This window comes from Budorcas taxicolor, chromosome 4, assembly GCF_023091745.1.
Source record: "Budorcas taxicolor isolate Tak-1 chromosome 4, Takin1.1, whole genome shotgun sequence".
Taxonomy (NCBI): domain Eukaryota; kingdom Metazoa; phylum Chordata; class Mammalia; order Artiodactyla; family Bovidae; genus Budorcas; species Budorcas taxicolor.
Window position 1 is genome coordinate 57,820,327 of NC_068913.1, and position 20,891 is coordinate 57,841,217.

General features: G+C 41.0%; 1 protein-coding gene across 3 annotated transcripts; it reads right to left on the reverse strand.

The window, feature by feature from the left end:
- Window positions 1-7,245: 7,245 nt before the first annotated feature.
- On the reverse strand, window positions 7,246-19,379 carry LSMEM1 (leucine rich single-pass membrane protein 1). 3 transcript variants are annotated; one of them, XM_052638866.1, is made up of 5 exons: window positions 19,362-19,379; window positions 16,920-17,031; window positions 13,423-13,554; window positions 11,508-11,636; window positions 7,246-7,825 (listed from the first exon to the last, which is right to left on the reverse strand). In XM_052638866.1, the coding sequence occupies exons 3-5, from the start codon at window positions 13,547-13,549 to the stop codon at window positions 7,695-7,697; spliced, it is 387 nt and encodes a 128-aa protein (XP_052494826.1). In that variant the 5' UTR covers window positions 13,550-13,554; window positions 16,920-17,031; window positions 19,362-19,379; the 3' UTR covers window positions 7,246-7,694. The 3 variants fall into 3 exon arrangements, with proteins under 3 accessions (XP_052494826.1, XP_052494827.1, XP_052494825.1); XM_052638867.1 differs by lacking the exon at window positions 19,362-19,379 and adding an exon at window positions 17,231-17,282; XM_052638865.1 differs by lacking the exon at window positions 19,362-19,379 and having other exon boundaries at window positions 16,920-17,326.
- Window positions 19,380-20,891: the final 1,512 nt, after the last annotated feature.

Consider the following 20,891-nt stretch of genomic DNA (forward strand, 5'->3'; position numbering starts at 1 on the left):
TTTTTTGATTGTTTGACCTGCCCCGTTTGTTCATCAGACAATAAATGCTCTGTAGCAGCAGTATTCCACATTTAGGAAGGCTATTCCTCATGGAATAAGCTTGTTACAATCCATTTCTTTGAGGATTCATGCATGAAGAATGAATCATGTTTCACAACTTAAAAGAGGATGTGAGAGTCAGAGGAGGCCAAGAAACAAAATAGAAATTAGGATCATGACTTCTGTTTCCACAGTCCATTTATTCTTTATGTGTGGAGAAGACACAGGCAGCATTTGGCAGCCTCCATCCGGGAAAATTTAAGATGCCACAGCCTGACAGGTGGAATATGTCCATCACTCCAAAGGGGCCTTTTCTGCCCTTATTAGCCTTTACATCCTACTCCCCATTAGGCAAGTGCACGCTCAGTCATGTCCAACTCTTTGCGACCCCATGGACTGTAGTCCCTCAGCCCCCTCTGTCCATGGAATTTTCCACGCAAGAATACTGGAGTAGGTTGCCATTTCCTACGCCAGGGCATCTTCTTGACCCAGGGATTGAATTTGCATCTCTGTGTCTTCTGTATTAGCAGGCAGATTCTTTACCACTGTGTCACCTGGGAAGCCCCACATTCCTGGCCTAAAAGCAATTGTCTACAGAAAAATCCCTGCTGCTGCCACTGCTAAGTCACTTCAGTCGTGTCTGACTCTTCGTGATCCCATGGACTGCAGCCTACCAGGCTCCTCCGTCCATGGGATTTTCCAGGCAAGAGTACTGGAGTGGGTTCCATTGCCTTCTCCAAAAGAAGAGAAAGAACAAAATTTAAAATTTCTCTGATTTGTTTTTGATCAATAATGTCACCTTCCTCTAGGTGCAGTTTAATTCTCTTGGATGGTGAGAAATTCAGAGGTAACACAAGTTGTATCCAAATGAACTCTTAAAAAAACAGAAAATGCAACTAAACTGGACAGCTTTTTAATCCTTGCAGTTTACAGTTGCACCTCACCGCCTAATAGCTGGTCGAGTCCCTGTCTCAACAATTTTGCTCCTCAGGTGCTGAAGATTGAATTAATCACTTGACTCACTTCACGGCCCATCACTGTCATTGGTTTCAGTGACTATTGACTATTTTGGTATTGATTTTTTTTAATCCCACCAACTCCGAGTCACTTAAAGCTGTTATATCAAAGAGGAGGGTGACCATTTCTAGATATGATTCTCAGCACCCAGGAAATGTCAATATTCTGTCCAAGAACCCATAAAACGTCTTCAGATGAAAATACACAAGACAGGACGGTCCCATTCCAAACGACCACGAGGCATATTCTGATGTAACTGGGGTCAGGGCAGGGAGATGCTAAGGACCCTGAGCAGCATCACTTTTCTTAAAAACAAAACTGAAATCTGTGTCTTGAGATCAAGATTGATCACCATTTTCTCAACCTGTGAAAAGACAAACTGCCAGAAAGTCGACCAGCCTGGCCAGGCCTATGTGTCTCATGTTCCAAGGAAGACCTCAGGTCCTGATACTGCAAAGCTTCTACTGCAAAAATAATTATTCTCTGCTGTCCTGGGACAGAAAGTGGAGCAGACCCCTTGTCTGGCTTCCTCCGACAGACTCCTCACCCTTCAGCATTCCCGGGTTCTCATTCACATCTTCTGCTATTAGAATAGCCCTTCATTGGCCCTCCAGACAAGTGAACGGCTGGCCCCTTAAAGTGGAGCCTCAGCCAAGCACATTGAGAAAGGAGAGAGGAAGGGAGAGGAAAGAGAAAAGATATGGGCAGGAAGAAATGGGGGATTCTTCTGAAGACTTTTATGGGTCCTTGATAAGAGACTAGTAGTGTTCCCAGGGGATTAAAACTAATAACCACAGATGGTCAGACGGTCCCCCTATTTATATACAATTTATTAGTGACTTATAAACAACAAAGCCTGAAAGACTTTATCAACTTCCTGGTTCTCACCAGCAGCAAAACACTCCCACTTTATGGACAAAATTCTCTAAAGTCAGGAACATAGTCAAGAGAGGTGAAGACCTCACTGTAACTCATGCATAGATACAGAATCCAAACACAAGCTTATACTGAATCCATCATTTGTCCAGCCACTCTACCAAACTGCACATCAGACTCATCACAGCAGCTTTGTAAAACCATGAATTCCCAATCCCAACCCCTGCCTGCTAAGTCAGAATCATGGAGAGAGGATCCAAGAACCTGTGTCTAAGTCTCCCAGGTGATCCTTGGACAGCCATGGATCTGGTTTTTCCTGTCATGGTAACAGATCATGACTGGTTTCTTGCACATTTTATTTGCAAAACCACATCAGAAACCCATTTGGAGGCAGGATGATGCCCTAGACCCTTAAATCCTCTGCAGTGTCAGCCCACACAGGTGGGCACCACGTATACGCCCAATGCTTGCTCATTACAGGGAATGAAGTTTGTTCTGAGTTGCTTTTCATTGTGTTTTTTTTTTTAATCCTTTCATCTTCCTGCAAAGCAAAATTATATTTCAGTAAGGTTTCCCCTATAAAAAAAATTTACTGAGAAGTTTTTATCTTCACTAAATGAGAATAAGTAGACATATGGATTCAAATCAGAATATTTTTAATTTCCTCTTTAAAAGAAAATATATTTCCTGACACTGTGGAAAGATAGAATTCTTTCTCCTTTTCACAGCTTCTTCCGGGCAAATTCATTCACAGAGGGGATAGATTACCAATCTTTTCTGATGATCTGTTTCTTTTGCTCATCCTCTACTGAATTTAAATGGGGTCATTATTTCAAGCGGGAATAAAATTATTTTATACACCATAACTCAGAGAGATCTTGTTTCTATTAAAATTCTCATTCTAAGACATAAAAATGTGTTATAATACAATGGTTTGTGCAGTATTATTCCCCAAGATGCCTCAGTCCAAATGTCACACACACCAAAATTGTTCTCTTTTCCATCACAGACTGCTATTAGAAAAAAAGAAAAAAAGCTATTATTTTAACCCTCCTGGCTTTCTTGTTCTTACCCAAGAGCCTTGCTTTGGAGACTGGAGTTCACTGGTGGAGTTCTGGCCAGATGACCCTGGTCTTTCCAGGAGAGAGACGGGCCCGTGTTCCCTAAATTGCGGCCGGCATCCACACTGTGAAGCTGGAACCTCCTCCTTCCAGGCTGTTCCACACCCCAATGGTCTCCAGGTGTCACAGCAGGGTGTGGTGTGTGGGGCTGGGCCCAGCTCACCCACAGGTGGTTGCCAATCAGAAACATCTGAGGAGCTAGAGCAAGGTTCTCCCAGGGGCCTCACGATGGATGAGGCAGTACATTGGCCCTGGGGTCAGAAGACATGGTAATCCTTCCATCACACCAACACCAGAAAGGGCATGTAGACAGAGCCCACTGCCAGGAAAAAAAAAATCTCTTTCTGAGCCTCTTGTGAACATATACGAAGTCCAAAAAACCATACAAAACTTTCCTTCTCTTTCCCTATCAGGACATGAGTCAGTTAAACAGTCCCTTCTATTTCTTTTTCTACTCCTTTGCCTTCCTTTCCTGTCCTGGCTCCCTCCTGCCACTGCACCTCATGCGCAAGGCATTAATCCAGGACAGACAGACAACTCCTGGCTCCACTCAGGGAGGCAAATGCAGATACTTTTGTTCTTCAGACTAGATCATTTAGGAAATAACCAATCAATCCTCTGTCTTATATTGACCACCTCTTATAAACTGAAGGCTTGAAAAAAGAAGGCTGAGTGCCAAAAAATTGAGGATTTGGAACTGTGGAGCTGCAGATGACTTTAGAGTGTCCCTGTGACTGCAAGGAGATGAAACCAGTCAATCCTAAAGGAAATCAATCCTGACTATTCATCGGAAGGACTGATGCTGAAGCTCCAATACTTTGACGACCTGATGCAAAGAGCCTACTCATTGGCAAAGACCCTGATGCTGGGAGAGATTGAGGGCAGGAGGAGAAGGGGATGAGATGGTTGGTTGGCATCACTGACTAAACGGACACGAATCTGAGTAAACTCCTGGACACAGTGAAGGATAGGGGAGCCTGGCATGCTGCAGTCCATTGGATCACAGAAGGCTGGACACGACTTAACAACTGAACAAAGAACTTGTAAATTAGCTTAAGTTGTTTTGCCAAAACAAGCTCTTACTCCACTATCCCTGGTCAGATTAGATCAGGATGCACAGCAGAAAAACATTTAGCCCTAAGGCCCCATCAGGAGATATTAAATTTAGTTATTTCTCTTATACATCTACTACTTTTAACATTAACAATAATAATGGCAATAAAAACTAGCATTTATTGAGTACTTTGTTTTTGACACTGTTGTAAGCCATTTATCATTTCTTTTAAGACTCACAATAGTAACAGTAGATTTTATAATTATCCAACTTTACTGATAAAAGAGAAAAGAGGTCAGTTTCCCCAAAGCCACAGTAAATGGTAGCACCAGGACAAATCAGACAGTTGGATTCCCCAGCCTGTGTCTCAACCACCATACCTGACTGCCAAGACAATACTTGTAACCAAAAGGTATGAAGGGTGTTATGCAAGATGAACAAGTTCTCAAGACCTAACGTCCGGTATAGTGACAACAGTTTAGCAGTACTGTATTGTATACTTGAAATTTTCTAGGAGTATAGATCTTAGATCTTTCCATGCACAGCACACACATTCATACAAATAGCAACTATGTAGAGGTGATGAATATGTCAACTAGCTTAATTATATGACCATTTAACAATGTATACATAGGTCAAAACATCACTATAGACCTTAAATATATACAAATTTATATGTCAATCATACGTCAAAGCTATTTTTTAAAGGAAAAAGGCATGATTTTTTAAAAATTTATTTTTAATTGGAGGATACTTGCTTTACAATGTTGTGTTGGTTTCTGCCATACATGAACATGACTTAGCCATAGGTATACATATGTTCCCTCCCTCTTGACTCTCCCTCCCACCTCCCACCCCATCCTACCCCTCTAGGTTGTCACAGAGCACCAGGTTGAGCTCCCTGCATCATACAGCAAATTCCCGCTGGCTACCTGTTTTACATACGGTAAGGTATATGTTTCAGTGCTGCTCTCTCAATTCATCCCACCTGCTCCTTCCCCGACTATGCCCACAAGTCTGTTCTCTGTTTGTGTCTCTATTGGAAGTGTTAGTCGCTCAGTCATGTCTGACTCTTTGCAACCCCTTGGACTACAACCTGCAAGGCTCCTCTGTCCATGGGATTCTCTAGGCAAGAATACTGGAGTGGGTTGCCATTCCCTTCTCCAGGGGATCTTCCCAACCCAGGGATTGAACCCCAATGTCCTGCATTGCAGGCAGATTCTTTACCATCTGAGCCACCAGGAAGCCCTTCTGTCTCTATTGCTGACCTACAGATAGGTTCATCATACCATTTTTTTCTATATTCCATATATATGCATTATCACATGATATCTGTTTTTCTCTTTCTGACTTACTTTACTCTATATAACAAGCTCTAGTTTTATCCACCTCACTGGAACTGATGCAAATCCATTCCTTTTTATGGCTAAGTAATATTCCATTATATATGTGTGACAAGACCTCTTTATCCATTCTTCTGTCAATGGACATCTAGGTTGCTGCATGATTTTATTAAATAAAAAATTTCCAAATGTTAACATTTACAATAGTGCCTTTATACATACACACACACACTTTTATTTTCTGAACCATTTTGGAATTGAAGACATAATGTCACTTTATCCTTAAATGCATCCATGTGTGTTTTCTAAAATCAAAGATTCTCATATAACCATGATATGATTATTAAATTGGGAAATTAACACTGATATAATACCATTATCTAGCCTACAGACCCTATTCAGATTATTCCAGTTGCTCCAATAATAGTTTTAATAGCAAGTTTAAATCCTTGTGTTGCAAAAAAGAAGACTACATGTAGCCAGCAATATTTTAAAACATAAAACACCATCAATAGAAGTTGTGAGTCTGTGAATCCAAATACCTGGAGCTGGGGTGCCTGGAGTGCCCCAGGCTGTGTGGATGACTATGGTGGCTCCATAGACACCATACAGGCAGGACAGCGCAGATCCAACAGGATGGATCCAAAAAGATGGATGAAATGATTCATCAGACACTATACTACTTCACATTATAAAGATCATAAATTTCTTACAATAAAGATCATTTATTACTGAGCACAAAATATCCACTGTGTAGGTAGAAAGAGAGGAAAAAAGCATTACAAGAACAAATGAGTTCAAAGAAAAATGGCTGTTTTTAAAGAGTTGTTGCATCAGCTCATCTGTCTCTGACACAATGTTACAGCATATCTTGACAAATAACTCTGCCACACCACGTCAACAGGTCAATAATAACTTTCCAATAAACACAAATTTCAGAGTCTTAAACTATCCTGCACGACATCAATGAAAAAAAATAACTGTGCAGTACAAATGTTTTTGAGTGGGAGAGAGATTCAAGAGGGAGGGGACATATGTATACCTATGGCTAATTCATGTTGATGTATGGGAGAAACCAATACAATATTGTAATTATCCTTCAATAAAAAATAAATTAATTAAATAAATACATTAAAAAGTTAACTTTAAAAAAAAGTTAAGTGTAAAAATGAATAGGTGAAACGTCTTGTGCTTTTTTCATTATTTACTGTTACAAAATGTGTTTTTATGTATGTATATAACTTTAGAATAAACTCAAATGTTTTTAATGAACCCAAAATGATGGAACAATAATACATTTCACAGAACAGACTTACATAATATATTTATAGTAAACATTTTCTAAGATTCGTACTTTTAAACTCATTTATATTGCAGCATGTCTAATTTCACAAACTCTGTGCCTTACCTTTTGTGCTGAAACAAGGCAGGTTCCAAATATACAATTTCTCACTGCAATTTAATACACCTATAACCTATAAACCTAGCAGATTTCTGCACAATTAATCAGTGGGTTACTGAAGGATTTTTTTTCCTGTCGAAAAGCCAAAAAGCTCATATATCTATATATAACTACATATCTCCTTTGTTCCCCACTTGAATGTAAACTTCTGTAGAATACAGTGGTTTGCAAAAAGCAACAGCTCAATAAACATTATTTGAATAACTCAGGCTCTCTCCTCTGGTCCCCACCCTACCACATGCACTTTACTATCAACAAATAGCTGTAGGCAAATAGCTCTGAGTCGATCCATCCCCCATCCCTGAAGAAGTAAGAGTCAAGTATAATCACCTGAGCAGAATCTCCTTTATTGAAAAGAATTATCACTTGATTCCCTTGAATACAAACAATTCAATGAATCCCTTAGGCTCTCCCGGGAGTTCATAAAGATACATGAGGGGCCATGAACTTTACTGGCCACTGTGACCTTATTTTGGTGACAAATCTCCTTTGGTAAAAGAAGCTGCATGTGCAGAGCCAAGTTCCCTTTCTCATCTACTGGTGTTTTTCCTCCATGCCTCCCACGCTTCAGCCCATGAAAGCTGAAGGACACTCCCACAAAGCAAGCCCCTTTCTGGCAGCTGCCCCCAGCCCCCCTTGCCTTGGAGTTGCTCCCATCCCTGTAATTGAAACTCAGCCTTTCAAGACCCACAGAAATACCCTTGGTGGTTCTTAAACCATACACCCTTCCTGGACCGTGAGAAGCTCAGGTGTTAGCAGTTGCTCTTGGACGATTCATTTCTTTAGCTCTGGTCTGAGTCCAGCTGGTTGAGTCGCTTTACAATGATGCTGTTGATTTTCTTAAGATCATCTATGTCCTTTCCTTCAGCTGCTAGTCGTCTTGACACATCTTCCATCTTGTTTTCAGTTTGAACTTAAAAGTGAAAAATAGACAGCGTTATGCTTGTTTCCAGCGTGTTCCATCGCGACTCATCAGAGCCCATGTGGGGGTTCAGCTGGGAGCTGAGATGCCGTCTTGGCAAATCCTCAGCTCCAATAGCCCATGCAGCCCAGAGGCCCGGGAGAGAAACTACTGAAGTTTCCTATGAAGTGAATTATTTTTACAACCCTTTTGTGCCAGACTTGACTACCTTTGGCAGCTGCTCTGCTCAGATTTTGGCTCAGAAATACATTGTGTGAACAACCACAGGAAAACTGCCAGTGTCTGATTATGCCCAGAGAAGGGATTGTTGTCTCATTCTGAGACCTGTTCTCAGCAAAGGTTTTTCACTCATCATTTGGGAGGTGAGATATTTTGGGTTCCAACCCATAGGTCTTCTGGTTCTAAATTACCAGTCCATAATGAATGTATAATAATAATTCTCCCCAGCCACTCTGAGAGCAGAGAGACCATATTTCCAAAATAAATAGAGCCCCTGGGTATTGAGTAAGCCGGGGAGTGGAGCACTCTGAGGCCTACTTGGCAGTTAAAATTTCCAAGAAAGGCAGCACAAAATCAATATTTAATACGTGGACTCTGTATCATTTCCATTTCAGGCAAGTGTTTTCCAAGATAGCTTTCAGGAACTAATGCAGGTGGTGACACACCACCGAGTTTGCCCAACAACTAATGTGGGAAGGCATCAGAGCTTCAGCTTCCAGCCTTGGGACAAACTGCTGCCCAGAAGCCACCTCCCCTTTGTGTCTGAAAATTATGTTTGGATGAACTGTGCTCTAGAACGTGGGTGTGTTGGTGCAGAGCCAGACAGAAGAAATACCACTCGCTCCTGGAGAAAGGTGTGAAACAAGTAAATCCACAGCACGCGACATCCTTCCCTCTCTCTGGAACCTTCTACATGAGTCAAACACAAAAGGGAGTAGCAGGCATGGTTGGATTAAGTCTGTTCCACAATATATTAGCTCCAAATTAAATTCCAAAAGAGAAAAAGGATTCTATATGCAAAAACATTAGAGAAAAATCATATACTGACTTGCATTTTGGAAATTCACAAAAAGTAAAATAAAATACCTTGAGTATTACTAACCTAGCAATTCTCAAACTCACTAGACCATAGAACCCTTTTTAAAATGAAGGCAATACTTAATCACATCCCACACACCTCATATCTAACATTGCTTGGCCCTTGTAAACCTACAGAGGCAGGTAGGCATCCTGTGTAATCTACCCTTGCTGTCTGGTATTCCTCTTTAGAACAGAGATTGTAACAAAAACACAAGGTCCAATAGTTTAATCAATGTAATCAATGTAAAATAGCCTATTTCTCTTGCATAAAAATGCCAGATATAAGTTCTTACACTTCAGTTAAAATGATACAAATCTGCACCAAATCCCAGTGAGAGCAGAAAGATCTCCTCTTCAAAGATGAGCACAGGCCAAGTTCATTTACAGAGGCCTGTAAAGAATGGTAAAGAATCCACCTGCAATGCGGGAGACTAGGTTTGATCTCTGGGTTGGGAAGATCCCCTGGAAGAGGGCATGGCAACCCACTCCAGTGTTCTTGCTTGGAGAATCCCCATGGACAGAGGAGTCTGGCAGGCTACAGTCCATGGGGTCGCAAAGAATCAGACACAACTGAGTGACTAAGCATGCAAGCACGTGCCAACTCCGGTCTTAGGTTGGGCTAAAGTTTATCTGCAAACCACAGGAAGCCTCTTATTATTACTACAAAAGGCAGTGGAGTTCTGGAGGCAGATGGGCCAGAGTATGAATCCCAGTTCTGCCTCGGATTAGCTGAATAAACAGGGAGAGTTAAACTCTCTGGGCTTTCACCTTTCATCAGTAAAATAGAAATATTAGACACTACCTTGAAGGGTAAAGATTTAAGATAATGAATTTAATGCATCTGGCACAGATAATTGTCCAATAAAAAGACATTTTTCTTTATTCACATCTTCTTTCTGTTTCTTGATATGACTTTGCCTCAACATAAAACCCTAGAAGCAAACATAAAATAAATCCTATTCATAGAAGAGGGTATAAGATGGTAATAAAGAACATGGTATTTGATCCCAGGCAGGGGTGTCTCTGAGCCCTGATTAGGCACCCTTGTCTCTGGACCTTCACACAGTAATTAATCTCTCTAAGCTTTAGTTTCAGCATTGATAAAACCAGAATAACAACAGGTCCCACACAATAGAACTGTTATGAGGTAGTGAGCAGACATGAATGTTTACCATCGTGCCTGGGAGAGAGTGAGAACCCAATACATCACATTTTAAGTTATCATTACCCTTAGTCTTTTCTCACAAAAGAGAGCACTCCCTCTGGGCTGCTTCCCTGTATAGCAGACATACCTAAAATTTCCCAATAGTTTAACTCAGTCATTTCCCCAGACAGTGAGGCGGGATGATATTTGCAGCATCCACTTTTGTGGTATAACATTTCTGAAGAGTAATCCACACGCTCTTTCCAGCCCAGCAGGTTCAGGGCCAACCCTCCTCCATTGAATAATCAGATCCAAGGGCACCGTTATTGTCAGGATAGTTCACACTGTAGCTTCTAAGTGCAAAAGGGCATTAGCAAGGTGACAGAGAAGCAATTAAATTACATCACCCCCTCACACCAGCTCTGAAACCTAGGCCGGAAATAGAGCTTTAAGCTGGATGGGAGATGAAGTTTTGGGGAGGAAAAGCAGTTAGAAGCTGTGAGAGTCATGCCCTCTGCCCACCTCCCATCACCACCACTGCTACCTCCACTAATCCTGAGTGAACGTGAAACAGAGGCACTTCAAACACATGGACTCCACTTCTCATTCAGGCTTTGTGAAGGCTACAAGGCCTGCAGGGCAGAAGAAATGACTGTGGTGGATGCAGGCACAAGGGTGTCAAGGATGACTCCCTCTTCTCAGGCTCTTCCACTCTTAGTGGGTGTGGGAGAGAACTGAAGTAACTCCAGATGGTGGTCTACAGGGGACTGCTCAGAGGGAGCACGGGGGGCTCCCCTGACGGGGCAGCACGCATAAGGAGAGGGCAGCATTGAGTGGACAGCACCCCTCCCCAACCTGTGACAGAGAAGAGAGTGGCACTTAGACTTCGGGGGATCTCCTGGCTGAGGAGCCATGTGGGAAAGTGTGGGCCACCACTCAAGGGCGGACATGCAGGGCCCAGGGCAAGGGCAGGCGAGACACCAGCCCAGGCATGTCGTGCAATAGACAAGTGATCAGCTCACACCCCAGCCCTGCCTCTGGGCCCTTGCACAAGCCCCGCTGACGCTTCTAACCGGTTTCAGAGCAGTGAGGAAAACTGGGAGGGTGACTGAAAGTTACAGGCCAAATTCATGCAGAAACTGTGTGTTGGAATAAGAAAACCCAGAATTAACTAGGGTAAGCTGCCTACCATTAGCAGCTAGGGACTCTGGGTGAGAAATTAAAGTGGTACAGAAACAATATCCAAGTCTGTGAACTTCTGGCATGGAGGGTTTGTGTGTGCCCCAGTGACCCACCCAGAGCAGCAGGGTGCCCTGGGCATCCATGCCCTCTCGTCCTCCTGTGGCAGTACTGGGTGCCAGGAAGCACTGCCTCCTTATGGAAGCAAAGCTAAACAACCAGCTGTCAAGTCAGGGCAAAGCAGTGATGAAGAGTGTCAATGGTACCTACCTATCAGAAATATCACGAAGGAAACCAGTGCCAGGCTGATAATCAGCACGACGATCAGCCCCACCAAAAACAGACTGTGGCTTCCATTTCCTGAATCAGTGCTGACGTCCTGGAGTTTCTCCTCTAGAGCTGATGTGAAACAAACAACAACAACAAAAGAAGGACTCCTCAGCATACAGGTTGTCAGTGAACTGAATGGTCCCCAGTGTTAGAGATGTAAGATACAACGTTGTCAATCAACTATACTCCAATAAAATTAAAGAGAAAAAAAAAGATGTAAGGGAAAGACCCATTTTCCCTCTGATCACTCTGAAAAAAGACTTATGCTTTAGACATGTCTTTGCACTAGTGCTCTTTGAGAATGTTTCACCTTCTTTTATATTAGTATATTCAAAGAACAAGCCTGGTCAAGCTATCTCTATTACCCCTGTTTGGAAAATTCTTTGACGATCATGTTAACACTGATGTAGCTGGACATGGATTTTCTTTTGCATGGGGTGGGGGTAGGGTGGTGTAAAGAACTTAAGGATTCGGAGTGACAGAGGCTCTACTGCCCTTTTCCCTAAAGCGACCCAAGAATACAACACAGCTGGCTGCGGGTTGCTAACTCTGAGTGAAAGTCTAAGCATTCTGAGATATCTCCCAGAAAACTTTATTTCCTATAAAAATAACCAGCTATTCCTACATCTGTTACACAACAATATCAAAATGAGCCTGATGTACTTGGTTTCTTAAAGTTGTTTTCAGGATGGACATGCTCTGAAAGCAAGATTCTCTTATATGCTTTGCCGTTGAACTGAAAATGCAACTAAGCTTGGCTCACCCAAACCACGAACTGTCTGCATTTGGTCGCTGCTTTGTAAGGCCTATTTGCTTAATAACACCCAAATTAAATTGAAAAATGAATATAGAAACTTGGGACCATGAGGATCCTAGAATTACCTTCTGTATTTTCTCCTACTATGTATCAGTCCCACACCCTCTGCTACTTGATTACAGAGAGATGAGGGCAGAGGTCCCATGCTTTATAAAGACATCCTGCCTCACACCCTCCACAGCTTTTCCTTCCTAATCACAGCCAAGGCATAAGCTGGCACTCAAACACCAACCTTTATTAAGACCAACTGTAGTAAAAACCGGTGAAATTCTGAATGAATGAAAGAGAGAAACAAGCATTCAAAAAGGATACAGAAGAGAAATAATAGACATAAAATTGGGACAGTACGAGTTTCGAGTACATGTGAAACATCAACAAGTGGACATTTATCCCCTGAGTTGGAAGGTCAGCATTTAAACTAGAAAAGATGGGGCTCAAATAACCTGATAGAACTCATTTATAATATTTAGGGGACAAGAAACACATGTAGCATTTAGTATTTAGCATATTTTTATTTTGTTTTCCCCCTCTTCTTTCTAATGTGTTCATTGAGGAGATTCGTAAATTTAAAAAGATGAAGATGACTTTTCTGCCCAACAGAACATGAATGATCTTTGTTATACTAGATAGATGTGTGGAACATTTTCTCAGCAATCTGCTATGAAGTCAGACCTGTCTAAGAGAGTGGGCACACTCAGTGACCTGGCTGTGGTCACCAGAGGGCACAGAAGCAGCCAACAGGCATGAATTAGCCTCTGGGAGGCCATCTCACAGCCTCCACTCCTTCCCAGGGAGAGAAACTCCAGAGGAAACTTCTCAGAACTCTTGAAGATTAGAGTTCGAATCCTGCTTAAGAGCCAGGAAAGCCCATAAGCCTGGCAAGTATTCAGAGCGCAAAAGCAAACATTGCCTAATACTAAATAGCAACTCTAATGCCCACCCCACCCCCACCACACCCACAGGTCCAGCTCAGCGCTGGCTATTTTTAGGTGACCTAGAAGCCAGGACTGGCCGCCAAGCCTGGGAGGGCACACGTACGGAACAGCTGCTGTGATCCGGCAGGACAGAGGTTTAGTTTGTTCAGATCATTTATGGAATCCACAACATAAAGCTTTCTATCTTCAGGAATGCTGCGAGAGCCACTGTCCTGGGAAGAACGTTTCATTGTCCCTGGAAGAAAACACTGCCATTAAACCAGAGAGGCTGGGCTGGGGAGCTGGCCTTCATATCACAGCCCACAGGAAGCTGGGCCAGCACATGAAGACCCACCCACACATATGACTGCCAGATGAAGAAGGCTAGAAAAGTTAGCTTTTCCTTTGGGGGATGACACTGTAACTCTTCTTGCTTTGCTTATCAGGGAGCTCAGAGTCAAGTGTGTGGCACAATTTTAATGCTATAATACCCTGCTTATAGAACATGCTCCTTCCTCCTGCTCAGATTTCTCAATTTTGTCTATACTTTACCTGGGTTTGTTTTTTTTTTAATTTTGTAATTGATTTTTAAATATTTCATATTCTGGTGAGACTTCTCAAATCCTTTGAGCAAAAAGACTACGTTTAAACACATAAAAAGACAAAATTATGCCAAGCAAGTCTGTGGCCATAAAGATTCTAAAAGAAGAAAATATTGTGAACTATTCTAATAGAATAGGCTTTTAATACAAAACTATACTTTTTATATTCTCCCTCAATATGCTAGAAGTTCATATCTTAAATGTATTCTTTAGTCATTATACACTGGCTCTGAGACCTCAAGACAAAATCTTAGCAAACTAAGATGATACAGAGAGCAATCCTGCAGCTGTTGGAGGCTAAACTTCAGGACCTCTGAGGTCTCCTCCTCCAAGCTCCCTTAGATTTTGGCCACTTACGCAGTAATTCTGAAATTGTGGTTTACATTTAAGGTAATATTCTCTAATGACAGCATAAGTTCAAGCTACACTGAAAAAATCAGAACAGATTGAAAAGTTCTCTTTTTAAGTTGCCTCTCTAGCACAACAGAGAACTTGTGGCATTTTAATTACATGAAAAAAAGGTTCTAGGAAGACAAATTCCAATTGCTATCAAAGCTTTCTCTTTCACAGTGATGTCTTTTCATAAAACGAACGATGTGTGATTTTTTGATTGAGAAAGGATTTTAGATATGCTCTCATTTAGCCCCTTGTCTTTCCACAAATGAGGAAACTGAAGTTCAGAAGGTAAATGCCCAAGATCACACATTAGCTAGGTGCAGAGCTGGAAGCAGGCCTCTTGCTTCTGAGATCACTGCCCCTTCCCTGTGTGACCTTTCTTCTCCACCACCTTCCCTAATCCTTTGTGAAGACTCAGCTCAAACGTCACCTCCAACCTGTCTTTTCTTTGTCCCCTTGCTGGATGCTGTACATTCTTCCATCATAACATCTGTACTATTTCATCACATTTATTTGCTTACTTCTTTGATTTCCTCAACTGACTGAGCACTCTGAAGGGTAAGTACCCATTCTATTCTTCAAATGTCCAGTGCCAAGTTTAGAAGCCAATACCTAAAATATTTCATCTAGGATTTAAATCTCACTATTTTGAAAAGAATTTGAAGCTGTTAATAATAAGAACACTAACATAAAACTGAGGTTAAAAATCCTCATATCTATCCGAACTTTAGTAAAAGCAATGCAATAAGCTTCATATCTGCCTATATATGGCAACACACTATTGACTTCCTCTTAACATTTTAAAAATTTCCTTTAATACCCAGCTACCGAATAAAGAGAAATATGATTAAAGTTAGGAGAAACAAAATCAGAAAGGGTAAATGGTAATCAGTCATTTAATAAACAGATTAAACTGCATTCTAAAAACATTAAAACCCATGAAGTTCCTAGCAATGCCTAAAAACCTATTACTACTTGTAAAAAAACATGCCACCAGAACCCTAGCTAAGAAAAGCAGTGAGCTTGTAAAGTTATGGACTAGTTAAAAATTTTTTTTTAAGTCTAAAACTAAAAGGGCATTTCATTTATTCTGAAATTTTAATTAACAAGAATAACTAACTCTCTGAATACTTTAGATAAGATACTACTGAAGCACTTTAGATATACTGAATTCCAAATATACTTCATGGAGCATTCTGAAGGGAATGACTCTGAGTGACCAGAAACAAACAAACAAACAAAAAAAGACAGCATATAGAGCAGAAGGGCCTAAGAGATCAATCAAATCTTATTCTTTCATAGATAAAACCAAAAGTGTTGACTGATGCATGGTTACAAATTTCTAAACCACTCTTTTAAAAGGGTTTTATATTTTATCATCACTTTGCACTTTGCTATCCCAAGCACTAATATTGGATGAGGCATAAAGGCTGTGTCCCATCACAGGATCATCATTTAAACACGGCTTCTATTTTAGGCTTGGTAGCTGACATGTGCTTCATTTTTGGATCTGACTTGCCGTCCTTGAGCCTTAGCTTCCCCTTTAGGAATGTAACTGCCATTGCTTAAATCTCATACAGAGGCTTAATCAGCATTTACGAAGTAGAAGACTAGCTAGAAAAGCATAGCCACGAAAACTGACTTAAGAGCCATGCAGCTGATAAAATCTCCAAATTACTAGCCTCGCTGTCAACTTCAGTAATTCAATGCAACATCAAATCCAAAATCACTAAGATAACCAACAGCTTAGAATGAAAAGGGCTCTGAAAGGAATAATCTTCGTTTGGGTAAAGTCACAATGTAAATACTATAGATGCTATTTCAATGCATTTTTAAATTAAGTGCAACATGCAAATGGCAAATAAAGAGAAAACCAAGTTGGGGGTGGTTCATGGCCGGTAAGAGTCAGCAAACGACCCTATGAGTAAATGGATACAAGATCACATGGCCCTCAGAGCAGGACCCACAGCTGTTTGACACCCAGTTGTTGCTATCTTTGGCATTCCTGTATGAGGGGCATCTGAGAACAACCAGCACGGCTGGAAAAGCCAGAGTGTTACTAAATTCTGCGCTTCTCTAACTTGACCCTCCTTCTTGACTGCGCTGTGCAAATCTGCAAAGCTGCACCCATTTCCCAGAACCTTTCTAATATTAATACCTTTAGCGCAAACATGTAAGTAATTTCATTTTTCTCCAGTTTAGATCAATACTAACAGCTGGTTCTTTTTGTCTTCTAAGAATTCTTTGACTGCCTACTAATAAACATTCTGACCAATGTAATTGTTTATGAAAGTTTGCTTTGCTCTTTACTTTTTCCCAAAGGTGCTTGGTATCATACCACAGAAATAACTCACATGGGTATTGCTTGCTACAAAATCAGAATTGTTATAATAGAGCTTAATTCAAAGCTAATAGAAGTTTTATTGAGTGAGTCATGGTAATTTGTTCTTTAATTCCATTTCAGAGTCAGTGCCTCTTCACATTCAGGAAGTAATTTTTAAAATCAAGTCTAAATCATTTCTATCACAAGTTAGAAAAGCACACAGCACATGCAACAAAAGACATCCCAACCTCAAGAATCAGAATTCAATCTCTTGAGAGTAACAGCATGCAAATTACTTACAAAAACGTGAGCTTTGACTGCTGGGTTGCCAGGGGGGGAGAATATTCAAAGCAACTATAAGACTTTATAGAAATTCTGTAGTTCTTTGCCTTCCTTCAGCACACGGGTGCTCCTAGAAGGCCCATAAACCCCAGCGTGAAACTGTTGGTCTATATCCAGTGTTAATTTAGCCAAGCAGTTAAGATTCCAAATATTGATTTTTTTCAATAATGTCTAAGGTTTAAATAAATATATTACTGAAACTGTGCTTTAAAAAGAAAAAAAAACCCCTACAATGCCTTGATTTAATTGGTAACTGATAAGGTTCTTACTGGACGGAGATTTATGTCCTTATTTGGCTGATATGGAACCTGACACAGCTCCTGCATTCTGCCACGGGGAGCTCCCATGTATAAATATGGGGAAGCAGGCTGGAGCTGCCACTGACAGCTAACCACACAAGACTCCAGACCAATCAGAGGATGACAGTCAATAGGAAGAGAATAAGGTTGTGACAATACTAACCAGGATGAGGGCAGGTCAGAGGACTCCAGGGCTTCCAGCAGCTACAAAAGGGGATGGGGGGTGGGAGATTACATGGCTACTGACCCACTGTCCCACTGCTGGTGGTAGGAGCACTTCATCTCATCAACTTTCATTTTCAAAGGCTTTATTCTGTGAGTTTTTAACGCATCCTCCTTTCTCAGGAATGTCAGCCTTTGATGTGGTTCCCTCTCACATGTCAAGGAGCATGTGCCCTCTAGTGTACAGAAAAGAAGCTGTGGTGAGACAATCCCACAGGCCCACTGCCCCAGATTGACTATCTAGGCAGGATACTAATGATTAAGTGGTAAACGGATATGTAACCCTTTATAATCCTACTCTCTATTGCCATGACTAGACAGACATTACTTTGCTGACAAAGGTCCGTCTAATCAAAGCTATGGTTTTTCCAGCAGTCATGTATGGATGCAAGAGCTGAACCATAAAGAAAGCTGAGCACCAAGGAACTGATGCTTTTGAACTGTGGTGTTGGAGAAGACTCCTGAGAGAGTCCCTTGGACTGCAAGATCAAGCCAGTCAATCCTAAAGGAAATCAGTCCTGAATATTCATTGGAAGGATTGAGGCTGAAGCCGAAGCTCCAATAATTTGGTCACTTGATGTGAAGAACTGACTCACTGGAAAAGACCATGATGCTGGGAAAGATTGAAGGCAGGAGAAGAGGACAACAAAGGATGAGATGGTTGGATGGCATCACTGACTCAATGTAAATTAGTTTGAGCAAGCTCCGGGAGTTGGTGATGGACAGGGAAGCCTCCCGTGCTGCAGTCCATGGGGTCGCAGGGTTGGATGCAACTGACTAGCTGAACTGAGACAGACATTAACTCAGCCTTGAGCACATAAATTAGAAAATGTTTGCTCTACAAAATTAGTATGGACCCCACTCTCCTTTGTCACCTTTTAAAGTTTCGTCTATAACTGAGGACCAATTCATGAAGACTGTAACTAGTAACTTTTTTCTCCGAAGCACATAATGCATTGTTATGCAACATTTCTTGAAAAAATAAGAATGTTTGCTATTTTAATCATCATGTTCAGCTTTTATCTCCCAACTACCCGTTCTGTTTTAAACCGTCTATTCTTTAAAGAAAAAAAAGCCTCATTTTGAACACTGTGTTTTTCTCTCTCCTGTAAACCTAACCCTTGAAGTATTAAGTCACCCCCTTTGGCCCTCAAGGACGAGGAAAATGGAAATTAACAGTTCCTCACACCAAAGTCTGGATTCAACCATATTTTACACCAGAGGGGGAGGGATGAGGTTTTTTTATGGTGTGTGACCAGGTAGACTTCTGGAGAACCACTTAAGAGCAAAGCAAGACAATCCACTTCACTTTATCTGCTATGTATCTAAAAGGTCACATCCTGAAGAGTTCTGAGTCACAAGAGGAAAACAGGTATTTTCACAAGAATTGATCAATTTGGGGATATTTTCAACTATTTCTGTGTTTTTCTTTCAAATATTATATCTCATTCCCAGGAAATTAAAGCATATGTTATCAAAGACTTGAGTCAAAGATCCCAACTGATTCAAAATGAATGACTAAACCTCAAAGAACTTACTAGGCAGGGACCATCTTAAATTCCTGTAAGCCAGCAAGGTTAACCAATATCAAGGAATAATTGGTGTATCATACACCATTTTACTGCTCTGAAGATAACTCAAGCACTTTCACACTGAATCCCGTTATCCTGCCTAGCAACTACCCAACAATTTCATGAAAAGGCACCCATCTATAAATTTAATATACAATTAATACCTGCTTACCTCTTCCTCCCAAAACTCCAGTAAAAAAGGCAGAATAAAAGTTATAGAGCCATAATAATAAACATAGGAGGTAACAATACTGAGCAAGATTTCAGCAAATCTATCGACTATAGGAAGGAGAGTGATTGGTACGTACCTTAGCAGACAGTCACAGGACCATCACTGCTGAGTAAGTGATGGACCCTACAGAATTTAAGCAGGCTCAGAACTGAAGGCAACAGTGAAGTACACAGCTAAATACAGGCAGGTAATTTCATGTTAGCTAAAAATATAATGCAACAGCAAGATCTGAAAACTGTTACAATCCCTCCCAGAAAGAAAAAGAAGTAAGGCTAGAGGCTCCATCCAGCAGCTCTAACATTTCATGGGAGTTCCAGATCATAGAAAATGTATATGCGTCTATGTGGAGGATGGGAGGGTGGTATCAAGAACTTAGTATTTCCCAGATTGCCAGTCTACCAAAACACAGTACCACACATTTTTACAGCAGATACAGAGATTCAAAGAACAAAATAAAACAAAATAAATCAGAAAGTAAAACTGCATCAGACATTGTGGCAACTCTTTTAGAGTAGAGCAATGCCTTCAAAATCCCGTTTTGTTTTCTACCTAAAATTTTATACACCAAGCCAAAGTACCTGTTAGACACATGAAGTTTCAACATAATTGACCTCCCACACACTCATTCCCAGAAGTTTCACTCATTCCATTATAACAGGGAAGTAATCTAATAGCGAAGACATGGGGTCCAGATGTGGAATCCAACTTGAGTAGAAAACAGATCCTAGGATGGAGTCACAAGCAACAGCTGTACAATCAGCTGAAAGTAGTCTAGACTGAAACAACAAAGAATTCAATATTCTTTTGGGCTTTGACCATATGACAAACAGGTTAAAGAGGAGTTTTACAAACTTATTGGGACTGCTCTGGAAGAGTTAAATGACGTATAAAACCAAGACAAGATGTCCTATGAGAACAGTAATGTAAGCACAGGAAACCATCCGGTTCAGAAATGAATAGAAAATATGGTGACTATAATGTAAACAATGATGCTGATTTAGCAAAAAAGTTTGGCAGGGGTTGGGGGCGGGGGGGAGTAAAAAGGCTGAAATCCGTACGTATCAAATGAAGAAATAGCTGTATAAGCATTTTACTTAGAAATCTGAAACCAAAGTGCTAGGAAGAAACTAAATGCTGAAATGAAATCCTGAGAAACGGGAAAGGAAGGAGCAGGGAACTAACTTGCCTATAAGCACTGAAGAACTACTGAAACTATACATATATATCCCTGGTGGCTAAGTGGTATCAAGAATCCGCCTGCAATGCAGGAGACCGGAGTTCAGTTCCTGGGTTGGGATGATCTCCTGAGAAGGAAATGAATGGCATCTCACTCCAGTATTCTTGCCCAGGAAATCCCATGGACAGAGGAGCCTGGCAGGCTACAGTCCAGGGGGGTCATCAAGAGTCGGACACAACTAGTGACTAAACGACCACCATAAATTGCTTTAATAAAAATTCATCAATATTCTAAAATATATATATAGTAAATTGAAAATTTAGAAAAAATACTACTTACAATCTCTTCTCTATGGTCCTGAACTACTTGGGATATAAAGAGGTGACAACATGTAACCCCAGGTTTGAGATTCGAAGTTTGTTTTCCATT